Consider the following 15,898-nt stretch of genomic DNA (forward strand, 5'->3'; position numbering starts at 1 on the left):
CAGTTTTTCGTACTACCACGTAAAGGGCCACAGTCTCATTCCTAAGGTGGAAGAATGACATGGTTTCCTGCTGCCTCTTGTTTCACTATATTACATTGTTTGTATACTATTTATAATAACAAAGTTACATGTCACAAGACTCACAACATACAAATAAGAAAATACAATAAAATCACTAAATAAGGAGTATGCTTAGCGGGGGACAAGCAGGTTACTAGCCGGCAAATTTTAGCCCAGGGGGAGAGACCTGTCTTAGCAGCCTATTAGGAACATATTAAAAAAAAACCAAGCAGGAAGCCTAGTGACCCAGCCACAGGTAGCCCACTATGAAAGTGGCCTGGGGGGCAGGTGCTCCCCAGTCCTGTGGACAAGTGATGGCCATCAGTAGTGGGCTAATGCTAAATAGATTTAAACCTAATCGCTAAAACGTACTCACTTGGTCCTTCCAGTCCCTGGAACCGCCTTGTATCTGTGATATGTAGAACCAACAAAAGATATAAGCTCACCACTGTAAAGTGGCTTCAGTGAGGCGGTGTGAGCCAGAGAACCAATCAGCAGCTGCAATCTCTACAGTCCCACCCCGCTTTGCAGCATTACACACTTCTTGCTATCTAGAGGAACAGCAGAGCTTTAAAATCCAATGATAAACATAAGTTAAGGGCTAGATGTATTGCTATATTTTCTTATGTATGGCCTGCAAGCAGAAAAGTTATTATTTTAATACTGTTAGCATATATTTCTTTCATATACCTGAGGCCTGATTCATTAAGGAACTGAAATTAAGAAGTTTCTTATTTCAGTCTCCTGGACAAAACCATGTTACAATGCAAGGGGTGAAAATTAGTATTCTGTTTTGCACATCAGTTAAATACTGACTGTTTTTTCATGTAGCACACAAATATCAACTTTACATTTCAGTGTACAAATAAGGTATAAAGTATTTGTGTGCTACATGAAAAAACAGTCAGTATTTAACTTCTGTGCAAAACAGAATACTAATTTTCACCCCATGCATTGTAACATGGTTTTGTCCAGGAGACTGAAATAAGAAACTTCTTAATTTAAGTTCCTTAATGAATCAGGCCCCAGGTCTGTGGAACATGGTGGAGACGAATCTGTGTCAGGACACAAAGAGAGCCCTAAGTGAGCAAAAATATTAAACCCAATAACAGTTTAACGGAGTTCAACAGGCACGAAAAGGCAACAGAGCTCCCGTAACGACATAGACAATGTTTGGGAAACAATAATGAAAAGAAAGATTAAGGCGGAGAAACAAAGTGGGCACAGTCTGAGAATCCTGCTGCTCTTGGGTAAGCCAGTAACAACAAACTAGCCGTAAAGTGTGTTTATTAGTTTATTACCAGGTTTGTTGTTTTGTTCCATACAATTTTTTGCGTATATAAACTGCGGCTGCAATCTTGTTCTGCTGTATAAAGTAGCAGTCCCGCTTATCTTACAAAATAAGCATGTTTTATACAAACTATCTTAACACGTTAGGTCTTGTCACACTCTCAGTATGCATCTACATCACAAAAATGATGTACAAATACCAATGCTAGCTGATTTAGGACCTCTTGAAAACACGTCTGGATGAAAATAACGTCAACTGTTTGTCAACTGGAGGGATAGATTGCCAGCAAGCTAGCGAGTTCTGGAGATTGGTAAGTGTTACCAAAAAAAGCAAAATGTTTAAAGTTATAATTGGTTAAATTAAAATAACAATTAATAATAAAGTATTGAAAGACATTTTCCCGACCACCACCCACAATAACAAATGTCCAGGCTGTGGAGAGCTAATGGTTACTAGATCTCACACTGCCATATTACCTAAACATCTCTCAGCAGAAAATCCAAGGCCGGCAATTATCCAGACCTGTATCTTTTCCACAGCTGTAATCAATCTTGCTGAAAGAAAGACCAGTGCAAATGTCTTCTTTATAAGAACCACAAAGAAGCCAGGTAATTATGTTGGTTTCTTGAGCCCTCATTGGTTACCGCTCTACTGCGTAAAGCTGGGACTTTTCGATAACCCCACCACCAGCACAAAGATCTACTGAATGACAAAAGCCGTGATACCCACTTGATCACAGAAGTGATCTCGGTGACTGATAATGTGACCATGGCGACGGAAGAATTAAAGCGACAACAGGATGGAACAGGGCATTTTGCCAATAATGATCTTGTTTATTCCGACCACTGGGAATTTAAATATCGACAGTGGAGCTGAGTACTTGTTATCAGGTAACAGCGACCATAAAGCATTCTTAGATTATCTAAGTGACTTGGCAGATGCCCAAATGCAGTTGTATTGGAACATGAAGTTATTAATCACTTCTACAAATGTAATATAGAAAGTTCATTGTAGTCATACGCTAAGCTAGGACTATCTAATGACCTCTGGCTTTATTAGTCTTTATTGTACAACAATGTTTTGGCTCATGAAATTCTAATAGATAATTTGTTCACTCCACTGTCAACATCCAATCACATTGCCGTAAGCAAAAGAAACATCTAGGGAAGATTGAGGTGGCCACCACCCAATAATTTTTTTGGTGGCTGCATACATGTTGATTTGTAGCTGGAGCTGTTATTTTGCTGAATTTTTATTATTACCTTTAAGATGATGCTTACATACAATGTTTGCCACCAATTCGACAACCAGAGAAGCATATGTATGAACCCAGTAAATATGAAGACCCATGTTTCCACACCCCTCGTGTCCAACGGGTAGTTACAACCACCGTAACACATTGATGGAAAAGCAAGTTTGTGGCTAGGAGCAGGTGGGATTGATCTTTTAGAAAGTTCTCTGTTCCCATTGGAGATAATCCAAAGGCGAATAAGGATTAACCCTGGAGAAGCAGAATTCAAGGCAGATGTGAAAAAACATCTGTAGTATAAATAGTATTTTTTTCACCGACACCCAAGAAACAGGAAATGTAGACAACCATGGACCTGAGGTCTTGGCAGCATAGAGTTAGCAGTTTCAGATCTACTGTGATGAAAATATAATTACTCCACGGATGTTTCTCACAAACTGATACCAATAAGTAGGCGAAGGATGTAAAAGTGGAACGTAGCTGACTAGTTCCTTCTTTGTGCTTCTTCATGCACCATATTAACAAAAGACCTGAGTGCTCCCAGTCCACTTTGCAGCTGCCGTTCCTTTTGTAGGAGGGGATGGGATACTGTGCTTTGTTTTTATTGGCTCTTCACTTGAGACACAGGACACACAACAGGGCAGCACGAGTTGCTAATGTAGAATCTGGCTTTTTGAATGGGGAGTAAGGGAATACAAGTAGAGGTAGAGGGGCATCAGACAGAATGGTGGATGAAGCTCATGTTTTGTTCTCATCGTAGATATCAAGCGATGGCTCAATGGTGGAGAGTTCTGTGTCGTAGCCCATGCTCCGTGGTGACAGAGAGTTTCGATGAAAGAAGAGACTACCTGCAAAAAGACACATGAGAAAATAATTAATTTACAATTTTTTTTATCCACAATGCTTTGATCACACAGACTGTACCATTCCTGGCATAACTATAGCTTGTTTATGCGGTTGGATAATGACCACACACACACCAATAGCGTTCATCATTGGACAGCAATTATTAATATGTCCCATAATGATCCAATCGATTCCAATCAGATTACTATTGGGCATCATGGTTATTCTCAAGCCATATAAGCTGTACAGAGACTATGAATACAATGAAGCATAACAACACATACATGGTTGGTCATGAGCTAGCAAATATAGCTATGTGTGTTTAAAAGTGACCTATTGCATGGCTACAATAAAAGTTGTGTCTATATAATCTTCTTGAATGTCCAGACTTTAAGAATAATTTTTGAAATCCATGATTTAAAGCAGCACATAAATCCCAGTGTGACCCTATAAGAAGAATATAGGCTTTTATCAGTTTTCCTTGGTTTTGATTCTTAAGCCTACTATTAATAATGTATAATTCTGCAGTGACATGTGACTAGCATGGCAACCACAGTCACTTGATGTAGGGAGCAGAGGCTTTGGATCGCCCCTCTGAGTTGTTTACAGTAAAATCTTCCCCCAATGCCATCACATTACATGCTGAGAGCTGTGAGCATGAGAGAGACATTTTGAAAAGGAGATAATGATTTGTAGAACAGCTATGAAATCAGGCGCATGCTTAAAAGATACTTAACTTGCTATTTCAAGGGAGAAATAAACCTATGTGGGATTGCAGATTTAAATAACTGGAACTAAACTTTGGAATTGTCACTTCCTGTTCTGCATAGGACGCCATGTTGTCTCTTCATATTTTAAAATTTCACAGTAAAATGCTTCTTTGAGAGAAGTCACATTAGGGGAAAATGGTCCTCTCAGTCAAAATTCTATAAAGGAAAATACACATACCATATATTTATTTTTAAATGTGTGTCTTATGCAGTCATAATACAGGGCGAGTAAAGTTACTGAATGCGTACACAGGTCATATTAAACATGTGGCTGTGTGTTCTCTTGTGTGTTACAAAAGCATCTGATTGGATGTCCAAAATGCTTTGCTCAATTAGGACCTGGTATGTGTGTTCAAGTGCAGAGCCAAGTCTTCGATGTTACACCTAAGATCTGATGATCAAATGGATTTGAATTGTAAATGGACTGTACAAGATCAGGTATTGAAAGTTACATAGGTGAAAAAAAGCAATCATTGTCACTTGCTAAATTAAGTTATAACTAGGTCTGGTAAAATACAACACTGTGAAAGCTACATTTGCATAAGTATTTAAAACTATTTACAAAATAAATTTTCTGCTTTGTAAACAAGCAAAACTACAAAACTGGTAAGCAAACAAACAGCAATGTTGGATAAAGAATCGCTTTGTATATGTACATGAAGTTTAACTATGTTTGACTCAAGTTAAAATTCAATGAGGTTTGGTTATGAAAGTATTATATAGCTGAAAATATTTACACACTCCTGCCGTTAAAGGGTTTACAAATGAATGGGTGAAGGGGGCTGTGAAAATTTGTATTCATCTTCTACAACGGTCCTCTTCAGTAATGTTACAGCTGCCTGTCTTGAGGTCATAATGCCCATATACCCGGCATCGCCAGTTATTTATTGGCATGCCCCCACTCTCATCATAAGGACAACCTGGCATCCGATCCCGTCAGACACAGTGGCCAATGCTTGAAGTCTCAAGCCACCACAAGATTTTTTATTTAAACTTTTCACCCATTTGTGTGGGGACACCCTTTATGAGTTCACTGCGTGGAATGATGATGCGATGACCTGAAGAGCTTACAATCAACCATGAAGAGACATCCAGAAGAAGATGCTGAAGACTTAGGGGGGCTTCAAAATTAGACTTTTTAGAACCCGAGCAACTGAAAAACAATGTTTAACTGTAGATATTGAAATAAGATCATATGCAACAGGTCAGCGCTAATATATTGATTTCCACAAGATAATATATTTAGGCTAAGCACTATTAGCATATAATGAGACTTTTTAAAAACACTTAAATGCAGTGCAAACCTATGGGTCTAGTAAGGCTGCCACACGTATGTGCTTGATACCAATGGTTTAACCCAGTACAGTATTAATATGGTAACCCACTCTAGAAATCCAGCAGAAGGCTATATCTTGTGGTCGCAGTATGTGCTGCACGGTAAACACACTTGAATAGTCCAAGTCTCAGGAATGTATTTTGGATCACCCATGCATTTTTGTACACATACCCATAGGATTGTATAAGATCCAAAGCATATCCTTCTTCTGACACTAGGTGGCGTGCAGTTACACAACATAGAACCAGGTGCTCTTATCCTTGGGTCTAATTTGTACAACAGTGAGATAATTAGAACAAGCAATTTTTTCATCAACTCCACTTCTAATATCAACTTCGTTTACCACCAGGTATATCCTCTCCACAAGATGGAGTTAGATATATATGTATTACAGTACTGGGAACATTCTACAAAAGTATAGGGATCTGAAACAGGACCATCTTTTCCATTGGGCACAATGGGCAGGTGCCCGGGGGCCCCACGGGCAAGGGGGCCCCATAGGCAGGGCTCTTAATTAGAATAAATAATCCTGCAAAAGAAAAAACCTGCAAAAAAACCTTCAAGGGTCACTGAGCAAGTACATCTATCTATCTCTATCTTTATATATCTATATCTATATCTGTATCTCTATACTCCATATCAATATATATATCTATATATGTAGGGGCCCCCGGTGCACTGCTTTGCCCGGGGGCCCATAATGTTGTTAAGATGGCCCTGATCTGAAAATGATATTTATAACATCTGGCGTGACTGTGCAGTTTATCTGAATATTCTATAAAAAAAATCTTTAATGTGTAAAAATTCCTAAACAGGATAATGTCTTACTTTTGTATGCAAGGCTTTAGATTGTAAGCTCTCACGACAAGGTGCTCTATACCTTCTGTCTCATATCTGCACCTTCTCTGTCACCTGGTCTGTCCTTGTGCCGGTTTCTATGTATGAATTGTTATGACTCTCTGACACTACTTAGTTCTGTGGTGTCTTATAAATAATTATGATTCTAATTCAGTCTGAAAATAATCCGTAAAAAAAAAATACTAGAAAATGTGTATTCTAAAAAAGTGACATTTAATTTTTTGTGGCGTTAATTAAATCATGCTCACAGTTCACGAAAGAGGAGGCAGAAGAAATGACAATATAAAATGATAGAATACCATTTATATTCCTCCATTTTGTATAATATCTCCCTAACGCCCCTAAATATAATGCTACCAGACTAACAGTTATAAGTCACAGACTAAATATCCTAATTTACAGCACTACAACCATAAAACTAACACCCAAATCACCTCGATTATCTGTAACATGTTTCACACTTGACCATCTGCTGTAAATTCGACAGAATGATTTCATTAAATTTTTAGCTTTATCCTTATCTCTCTGTAGGCTAATTGATATCTAAATACTATTATGTGAATTATGGAACAGCAAAAACAACATGACTTTGTACTAGATACAAAAGGCAAAAGCCTAAGCTTTTCATTGTTCTATAATGAGCTCCCTTTATCCTCACAGACCTGGGTTTAGCTACCCAACGGCTCATAGCTAAACAAGAACTATAAGAACATTAGCATTTTATGTTCCGATGCCATAAATGTCAATATAACTATATTTAAGCAGATCACTTATTTAAATGGCATGCATTCTATTCTGCATGTATTCAGACTGAAATCTCTGCTTTCCTAACCCGATATGGCTGGTCTGAGAGCTTGAAATCTCCGGTCCTCAGACTGAGTCTACGGTTTAGGACGGGTAAGTCATGTCTTTGTGGGTCTTTGACAATGAGCTTTCTTTTCTGTCTAAATTAGTCAGCATCGAAAACAGTGCAGTGGTTGTATGCTGTGCTATCTAAGGAATAGGAGGATCCCTGGAATTTTGAGGCAAATTCAATTAAGAGCAAAGTTTCGTAGGAACCTTGCAGGATGTTCCTGCTTAAAATCTCATAGAGGTGTAAGCAAAAATTAGCTAAGATTTCTATACTGTAATTGGTGGTACAGCGGACACTATCACCGGGCGCAAGCTTCCTATGGGACTTCCTCTTAAATTAATTTTCCGCCTTAAAGTGCAAATCATACTTCCCTAATTTTCCTATGTCACCTCCACATTTCCAGGAAGTGATGGGCAGAGCTCGAAGCCAAAGACATCATGTGGGCGTGATAATGTCACCAAGCCCCACCCACCTCAGTAAAACAGTGGCATGGGCGTGCTGGAATGACCACTGCAGCTCGGTACTTACTGAGGTGGGCAGCGCTTGGTGATACAATTTGCATTATGTTTTCACCCACCTTGTGCCAGGTAAGAGCTTTCCGGGATAATTTTCTGCTCTCTCAGCAGGTTTCCCCAATTCCAGAGTCTCCTGGACATGTGGGATCTGAAGGCATTTTATGATGTGGAGATCTGAGGGCATGTGGGTGCATTTTGGGATGAGTAGTGTAGAGGTGCTGAAGTTGTTTTAGGGCTGTTTTTTTTTATTCTTGAAATTAAGAGTAATGTGCGGCCCTTTAGAAGGTTGGAGGGCCACACATTCAGCCCTTGAAGTATATCAGGTTGCCCATGACTGCCTTAGAGTTTTGAGCAGGTAGCGTCTGGACCTTATCGAACACCTGTCTGGCCATTATATGTTCATAGATGGTACCTGTCACAGAACTTACAGCACTGCAATGCGTAAAAGAAATCCTTATCCCACTTATTAAAGTAAAAGCCCATCAATGCTGTTTTTTTTATATTATTTTATGTACATTGACTAATCAGTGAAGATACATTCCTAGTACCAGGTCTACTGGAGACCTATCATCATCTGGGGGGGAGGGGGATTCAATTGTCCATGATGTCCCGCAGAGTGCCTCTGGACTTGTTGGGGTGGCACTCCGCAGCAATGCAACATTGTTGATTTTCCTTGCACCCCATAGATGTATGCAGGACAATCAGTGATGTTGGGGTAGATGAATACCCAGAAATGCACGCAGCAGAACATCGCGCAGAACTGAATTCACTCCCATAGAGTCCTATGGTGATCAAACTCACAAGTGTCCTATGGTGATCAAACTCACAAGTGTCCTATGGGTGATCAAACTCACAAGTGTCCTATAGTGATCAAACGCACAAGTGTCCTATGGTGATCAAACTCACAAGTGTCCTATGGGTGATCAAACTCACAAGTGTCCTATGGGTGATCAAACTCACAAGTGTCCTATGAGTGATCAAACTCACAAGTGTCCTATGGGTGATCAAACTCACAAGTGTCCTATGATGATCAAACTCACAAGTGTCCTATGGTGATCAAACTCACAAGTGTCCTATGGTGATCAAACTCACAAGTGTCCTATGATGATCAAACTCACATATGTCCTATGGTGATCAAACTCACAAGTGTCCTATGGTGATCAAACTCACAAGTGTCCTATGGTGATCAAACTCACAAGTGTTCTATGGTGATCAAACTCACAAGTGTCCTATGGTGATCAAACTCACAAGTGTCCTATGGTGATCAAACTCACAAGTGTCCTATGGTGATCAAACGCACAAGTGTCCTATGGTGATCAAACTCACAAGTGTCCTATGGTGATCAAACTCACAAGTGTCCTATGGTGATCAAACTCACAAGTGTCCTATGGTGATCAAACTCACAAGTGTCCTATGGTGATCAAACTCACAAGTGTCCTATGGTGATCAAACTCACAAGTGTCCTATGGTGATCAAACTCACAAGTGTTTGCAGCAGAATTAGTCATTACACAGCGTTTCTGTGAGTGCAGCCTGCACTTTTCCCTCCATTCAGAATGCTCCTCAGAGGTGGAACGCATGCACAAAGACATGTATTTCTACGTGTATTACATCTGTACGGATGGATTCTGTTAATATAGCTGTGTGTTCATCTCCGTAATTTGTCATATGTTCCTTATAGCATAAGATTTATTTGCTCCACAATTCCCTGAACGTCAACCTGCAAATAATCTTCACAAATACGAGCATGGCCTGGTGGGACTGTTAATGGACTAATATCAGCCTGCATAGCCTCCCAGTCTCATAGTATATTTAAAATATAAAAGGTGGCCCAAACCTGCCATACATGAAATACAGACATTGAGTAAAAGTTAAAAGTCCAAATAACACAAAAATAAAACAAAATAAGTAAATACATCAGACAGCACAGCAGTATGTAGGGGTTAAGGATTTTTATTTAAACATTGCTCACAACTTGAGTTCCAACTACAACACTGGAGATGCTCCATCAAAATAACAGTGATATCAATCATAAAGGCAGGATATAGCATGACAAGCGGTAAATTCCACTGAGAGGTCTCCAGTTACAAAGTACAAGGTCTACAGAGATTTGGTTACTCTTCCATCAGCGCTAATTTAATCAGAATACTAATGCAGCTCTCTGGTCTGCCGGTCTGAACGTTCAAGCTGGAGATTGTTGTACCAATTAACTTCCCATTACACAATCAGTTAATCGTAAGAACTTAGAAACCTTTGCTAAAATGATGAGCATTATGAATTCTGTTAAAGTGGATTTGTCACCATGAATTTACATTTTTCTGATTACATAGAACAATGATTACTAGTTCCAGGAATGCTGGGACATATTAGACTTAGTTCTCCTTTACTGGTGCTAGTGGACGTGGAAGTGCACAGGAGAGCAGAGACAGCATCTGCAAGCATTTTAGGCGTTAAGAGATTGCTACAACCCCCTCTAGGAAACGTAAAGATACTGACAAATGTATGTTGTAAGGGGGATAATCCTCTCTAACTACCTCTGCAGTTTAGCAATATAGGGCCTGATTCATTAAGGATCTTAACTTGAGAAACTTCTTATTTCAGTCTCCTGGACAAAACCATGTCACAATACAAGGGGTGCAACTTAGTATTCTGTTTTGCACATAAGTTAAATACTGCCTGTTTTTTCATGTAGGACACAAATATGAACTTTAAATTTCAGTGTACAAATAAGCTATCAAGTATTTGTGTGCTACATGAAAAAACAGTCAGTATTTAACTTATGTGCAAAACAAAACACAAATTTGCACCCCTTGCATTGTAACTTGGTTTTGTACAGGAGACTGAAAATAAGAAGTTAAGATCCTTAATGAATCAGGCCCATAGTGAGAATTTCTTTCTTGGTCACCCATAATTAACGGATAGAAGCAATTGGACCATACGAATTGACAAGAGGAGCAGCAGAGAATTTGATGATAGAGACTTTATTGGGAAGAAATTCTAAAGATGTCAGCATGGGAAGGAGCTGTGGGTGTCCAATCAAATTTCTACACTGAATACACACCTCCTGTCAGCTCCAGTCCTCCTCACACAAAAGCCATTTCATCCCCTTCTTATAAAACACCTTGCTACAGTAACAGGTAAGTGTCGATGTCTCTCAGAGGGACTTCAACCAAGCGATACAATGTGAATTGTGCATTAAAGGGGGTATCGGACCTTTGTCACAGTCAGCTTCAGCCTCCTCAATGTAACTCTAAATAACAGTTTTTGTATTAGCAACAATGAAAAAATACTCCAAAAAATAAATAAATCACAGGGTGGACTCATTGCAGTGTTACAGACACTAGGGGGGACTTTGTAAACTTTTACAAGGGAGTTCTTAGTAAAAAAATGTACATACTTATTTGTACACTTTGTAAATATGTACTGATGGGTAATTGGTAAATATTTAAAGAGTACTTGCCCTGGATAAATTCATATATTGTTACAAATAACATCAATATTGCCAGACGTGTCCAGTGATACAATGTTACACGATCTGTGCATTAGACTGCAACATCCTATGCTTCTATAGTGAAATAATGTATCCATGCAATCTATTTATTCATTGGTAGAATGCATGACATCATACAGCTCACACATCATTTGCAAGCTGTAAACCGGAGCTTTAAATTGTAATGATTTAGGAACAAAGATTGAGCAGAAAGGTCAGTGAGAAGAGAACCTACGTTAGGTTGAGTAAGGTAGATCTGTTTGAACAGAAAAAAAAATAATAATCAAGAAATCTATTACATAGAAAACAATTATTTGATTATCTTTTCTACACGATTAACAAATATTAATCAGAAAACGAAAAAAATTGATGACATGATAGTTTCCCTGGAGCAGAAATTACCCTTTAATTGCTATCAGAAGAAAATATCTCAGGATACAAATAACTAGACTTTATCATCAATTGTTTCAGGTTATCTTTCTTCACTTTCCCAAAATCAAATCTAATTTATAAGTCTGGAGTCACCTTTACATCTCCTGGATTGGTCATATCAATGCGGTCAAAATGAACATACTTATATTTATTTCAAACTTTGCCAATCTGTATCTCTCCCAATGTCTTTACATCTTTACCGCACTCCTCCTCTTAATTTATATAGGCAAAGAAAAAGTGCGACTCCGGGTTTTACAGATGCTCGGACATACTGAACTTTAAGTATTTCTACAGATCACTCAATGCATTCTATGGAATAGTCCTAATACCCCCCGAGTCTGGACCTTGATAGAGCAGAAAAGCTAGGAATAGCATCGGTTTCTTCCCTCCTCTGGTTCCCACGGCCAGTTCGTCCAAAATCGGTCCTACTTTACTGTGATCTCCAATTTCTTAGCAACCTGGGATTGGGCCACCATGGATTATCCCCTTCCCAGACCCATCATATCATTATTCGCTAACCATGGGTTCCCACCAGGCCCGTATCCCAAGCGTAGCATATATGAATAACATCACGTGTGGACATTCCTTCACCACCTTTGCTGAAATTTAAACAAAGTGCAACATTCCTAACAAGAATTTTTTTTCAGTTTCTTCAAATAAGTCATTACTGTAGTACCATTAAAGACCGCCTAAATTGCACCTCTAAGCGTTGTTGAGTCCCTCTGCCTTAGATAAACCTCTACAAAAGACCTTGGGTCTGATTCATGTTTGGACTTCAGTCCATTTGCGTGCCGAATCTTTCATGAAATTGCTTTGCTCATTTACTGAAACGGACCTTACTCCAAAGAACCCAAATGATGTAATTCATGTTTGAACGCAAATTACACATATGACCATCTATGACATGAAAGGCGGAATGGGGAACGGAAGGGTTGGGTTAACTTAGCCATGTACAGTATGGGCATACTGACGCAGTTGCATCAAATTTAAGACCTGGGTTTCTCATGAGCGTGCTTGTTTCAGAGGTATCACTTGCCAACTGATGGGGATGACTGACATAGCATGGATTTGTATTAAGAACTACATTTATGCCACTGGCTAGCACAGAACATGTGTGTATGAAGGAAGATTGACTGTATAAATGCATTGTATGAACAATAAACATTAAAAGCATCTTGGTTTATATATTTAATGTAAAAACTGAATTATCCATATTTATGATTATACTGTTAAGAGTTCATTTATTTTATAATGCCATTTTTTTGTGTTCTGATGGGACCTTTTAGTAAACGGACGCTTGTGCATATACTGCAGTCTGTTCTGTCTGTCTACATACGGCAAGTAACAATAAGGCAGAGCGTACGTCCACCCAGATTCAGACTGGGATATGCTTGGATTTGAATACAGTCTGAACTCTGCTCAAGTTCCGTGCTCTTTTCTTAAATGCTACGTGCATGCAAGTTCCGTGCGGACATGAATCAGCCCCCTTGTGTTTATGCTATATGCTGAGCTCAAGCTCATGGGGTCAACCTCAAAAGATAAAAGAGTTAAAGAGTTAGCATAGGAAACGGACCTGGGAGACACTGGATAGTGACCATTGGGAGGAAATTAGGGAAAACAAAGTCTACAGCTACAATTGTATTAGAATAAAAAAGAATGCCTACAAATTATACTTCTGGTATTACGTACCAGCAAGATTAAATGCAAGTTCTCCCGATATATGTAGTAGACCCTGGAGAGGCTGCTCACATTTGGTGGCAGTATCCCATGGTCTTAGCATTCTGGCCAAGATATAAAAAAAATGTACTAAGAGCAGTATTACATCTCAAAGTCCTTCTCTCTCCAAGGTTCTTGCTTTTCCCCTTAAATTTTCCATCCGCCTTGTGGCAGACTGGAAACAACCATCTGCCCCCATGTTGTAAGAGGACATTAATATAATCTGGCATGTTTACTGGATGGAATTTATGACCACAGTAATTCATAAGTCTACAAAATCATTCATTAAGGTGTGAAGGTCTTGGACATCAAATTTCAATGTCCGCCTTTTGTTTTCTTGACCCTGCTCTTAACCACTATCTCTTCAACTTGATATGAGTAACACTATCTTAGTGCTGTAAAACACTTTTCTCTAGTCCTCCTGGATCTTACCCTTCCCTTTCCCTTTTTCACATGGCCAGGGCCACCATCAGGAGGGGTACAGGCGGTACAGCTGTAAGGGGCATGGACCTCTCTGTCCGGGCCCCCTAGTCTGACCATGGTGACACTGCATCCCTGGTTCCCAGTCACTGATAGGCTTGGAGCGAGCAGGGGGTCATTTATGGTGAAGTGGGAGGGGAAACGGGGTGCTGCCAGTTTAATTTGTACTGGGCCCCACAGTTTCAGATGGCCGCTCTGCCTACGACAACCACAAACACACAGTCCATTCACAATTCATGGGTGAATGCATGAAAATGGCGTATGCCCTGTTTTTAGCACATTGCGCTGTTGTTCAGTTTGGACACTTTAAAAATATACAAATCTGCATATTGTGACCACAGGAGAAAATATATAAAAATTACCATCTGGGAGCGCAACACTAATGTGACATTATTATATTGAAGATCACTGAAGTGCTGGCTGTAAATGAAGTGAGAGTAGCTGGGTGACTATATTAGGTTATATCTAACAAACCTCACTACTAAATATATCCTGATCTAACACATGGTGGAGAATGCATGCAGCTGCACTTCAATTACAGCCATAAAAGTTGCATGAAAAATAGCCAGAAACCCATTTATTTGGATTTGTGAAAAAGTGCCTTAAGATGGAGAATCTAATTAAAAGCGTACTACATTCTACAGCTGTCCAACAGGTAGCCACAAGGGTACCGCAGCCATTGAGGAGGACTGAAGGCATCAGCAACTGGATATTGAGGAGCTCCGGAGGCAACAGAAGTTAGCCAATGAGGAGGTCCAGAGGCAACAGTACCAAGACCGCAAAGCTCTAAAAGAGGTAGTGCAGTCTCTCACCGCTTTGTCTGGCAATGCGTCCCTGGAGGTCACTACTTGCTCCACCTCCATACGGGCTAGTCATTTGCTCCAAAAGATGACCAAGAGTAATGATGTGAAAGAACCACCTAAAAATGGCCTAAAAATCAATGGGCAGGCCTAATGTCTCCCTTCCTGTCCAGAGGATGGCAAAAAGCATATTTTGATCTAAGCCTGACTGATGCTAAGCACTATGAGAAACTAAAAGCCGAAATTCTGACTCATTTGAGTGTCACAATGTCCATCCGAGCGCAACAAGTACATCCCTGGAGATATCAGGTGGACAAACCTCCCATCTCTCAAATGCATGACCTTATCCAGAGGGAGGGAGATCAGATCAATGCTAGCAAAGGAGAGGAGGACCAGGGTACATACCTGATATTTCTTACCTTTTAAATAAAGGAGTGAAGGGTTAGTTGGTGGCCTCAGTTGGGATACAAGCAGTGTTGGGCTTCATCCGTGAGGCAGGTTTAACAGCTAACCTGAAAAAGTGTTACTTAGGGATGGAGGACACGAAATATCTGGGGTTGAAATGAATGGCTGAGAATAAGAAGAATAACCAGGTGATTCTTGGCTCAGCACAATTATACAATTCTCCATAAAACATAGACCAGGGGGTAATGCAGAAGCATTGTCCCGAGTTTATTGTTAGTGGACTACAAGTGTTCCTCCCCACAGATTGAAACAAAGGGGAGGTGAGTGATATGTGACAGAAGCACTGGGAAAGTTATTAAAGGATATATATGTCCTAGGTTTCTTGTGCGTCTTAAAATTCTAGGGTAATTGTTTGTGTTTGGGAAAGAGCTTCCCAAGGAGTGTTTTCAGCTGTAGGAAAGCTGGTGTAAGAGTCCTTGGGGTTATGAACAGGGAGAGATGGGTGGGCTCCATTCATCAAGCCCATTCCAGGATTTCCAACCTACCAGACACTCTGCTGGTAGTCAAGAGTTGCACTTGTGTGTTGTTGGTAAAAATCTGTGTGGAAATTCCCTCAGTCTCCCTCACTACCTTGGAAACAGGTCAGATGCCTGTTGAGAGACACTGCAATTTATTACCAGTAAGTACTGATATTTTGTGCATGTGGGACATTAGGTCCTTTACTTTAGAGAGGGTGTTCCTGTTGTATTATTTAGAAGCCAGACAAGCTAGGACTTTTGTTTTTGTTTTTTTTATGCT

The 15,898-nt window shown here is 39.7% G+C and overlaps 1 protein-coding gene across 2 annotated transcripts in view; it reads right to left on the reverse strand.

The window, feature by feature from the left end:
• Positions 1-1,340: 1,340 nt before the first annotated feature.
• Positions 1,341-15,898, reverse strand: part of RNF130 (ring finger protein 130) — a 187,163-nt gene continuing 172,605 nt past the window's right edge. The window contains exon 8 of one of the 2 annotated variants that reach the window (XM_075210030.1): positions 1,341-3,448. In XM_075210030.1, coding sequence (XP_075066131.1) covers positions 3,339-3,448 — 110 coding nt within the window. In that variant the 3' untranslated portion in view covers positions 1,341-3,338. The remainder of the gene's footprint in view (positions 3,449-15,898) is intronic. The other variant, XM_075210032.1, reaches the window with a different exon arrangement.

Source organism: Mixophyes fleayi, chromosome 4 (genome assembly GCF_038048845.1).
Source record: "Mixophyes fleayi isolate aMixFle1 chromosome 4, aMixFle1.hap1, whole genome shotgun sequence".
Taxonomy (NCBI): Eukaryota; Metazoa; Chordata; class Amphibia; order Anura; family Limnodynastidae; genus Mixophyes; species Mixophyes fleayi.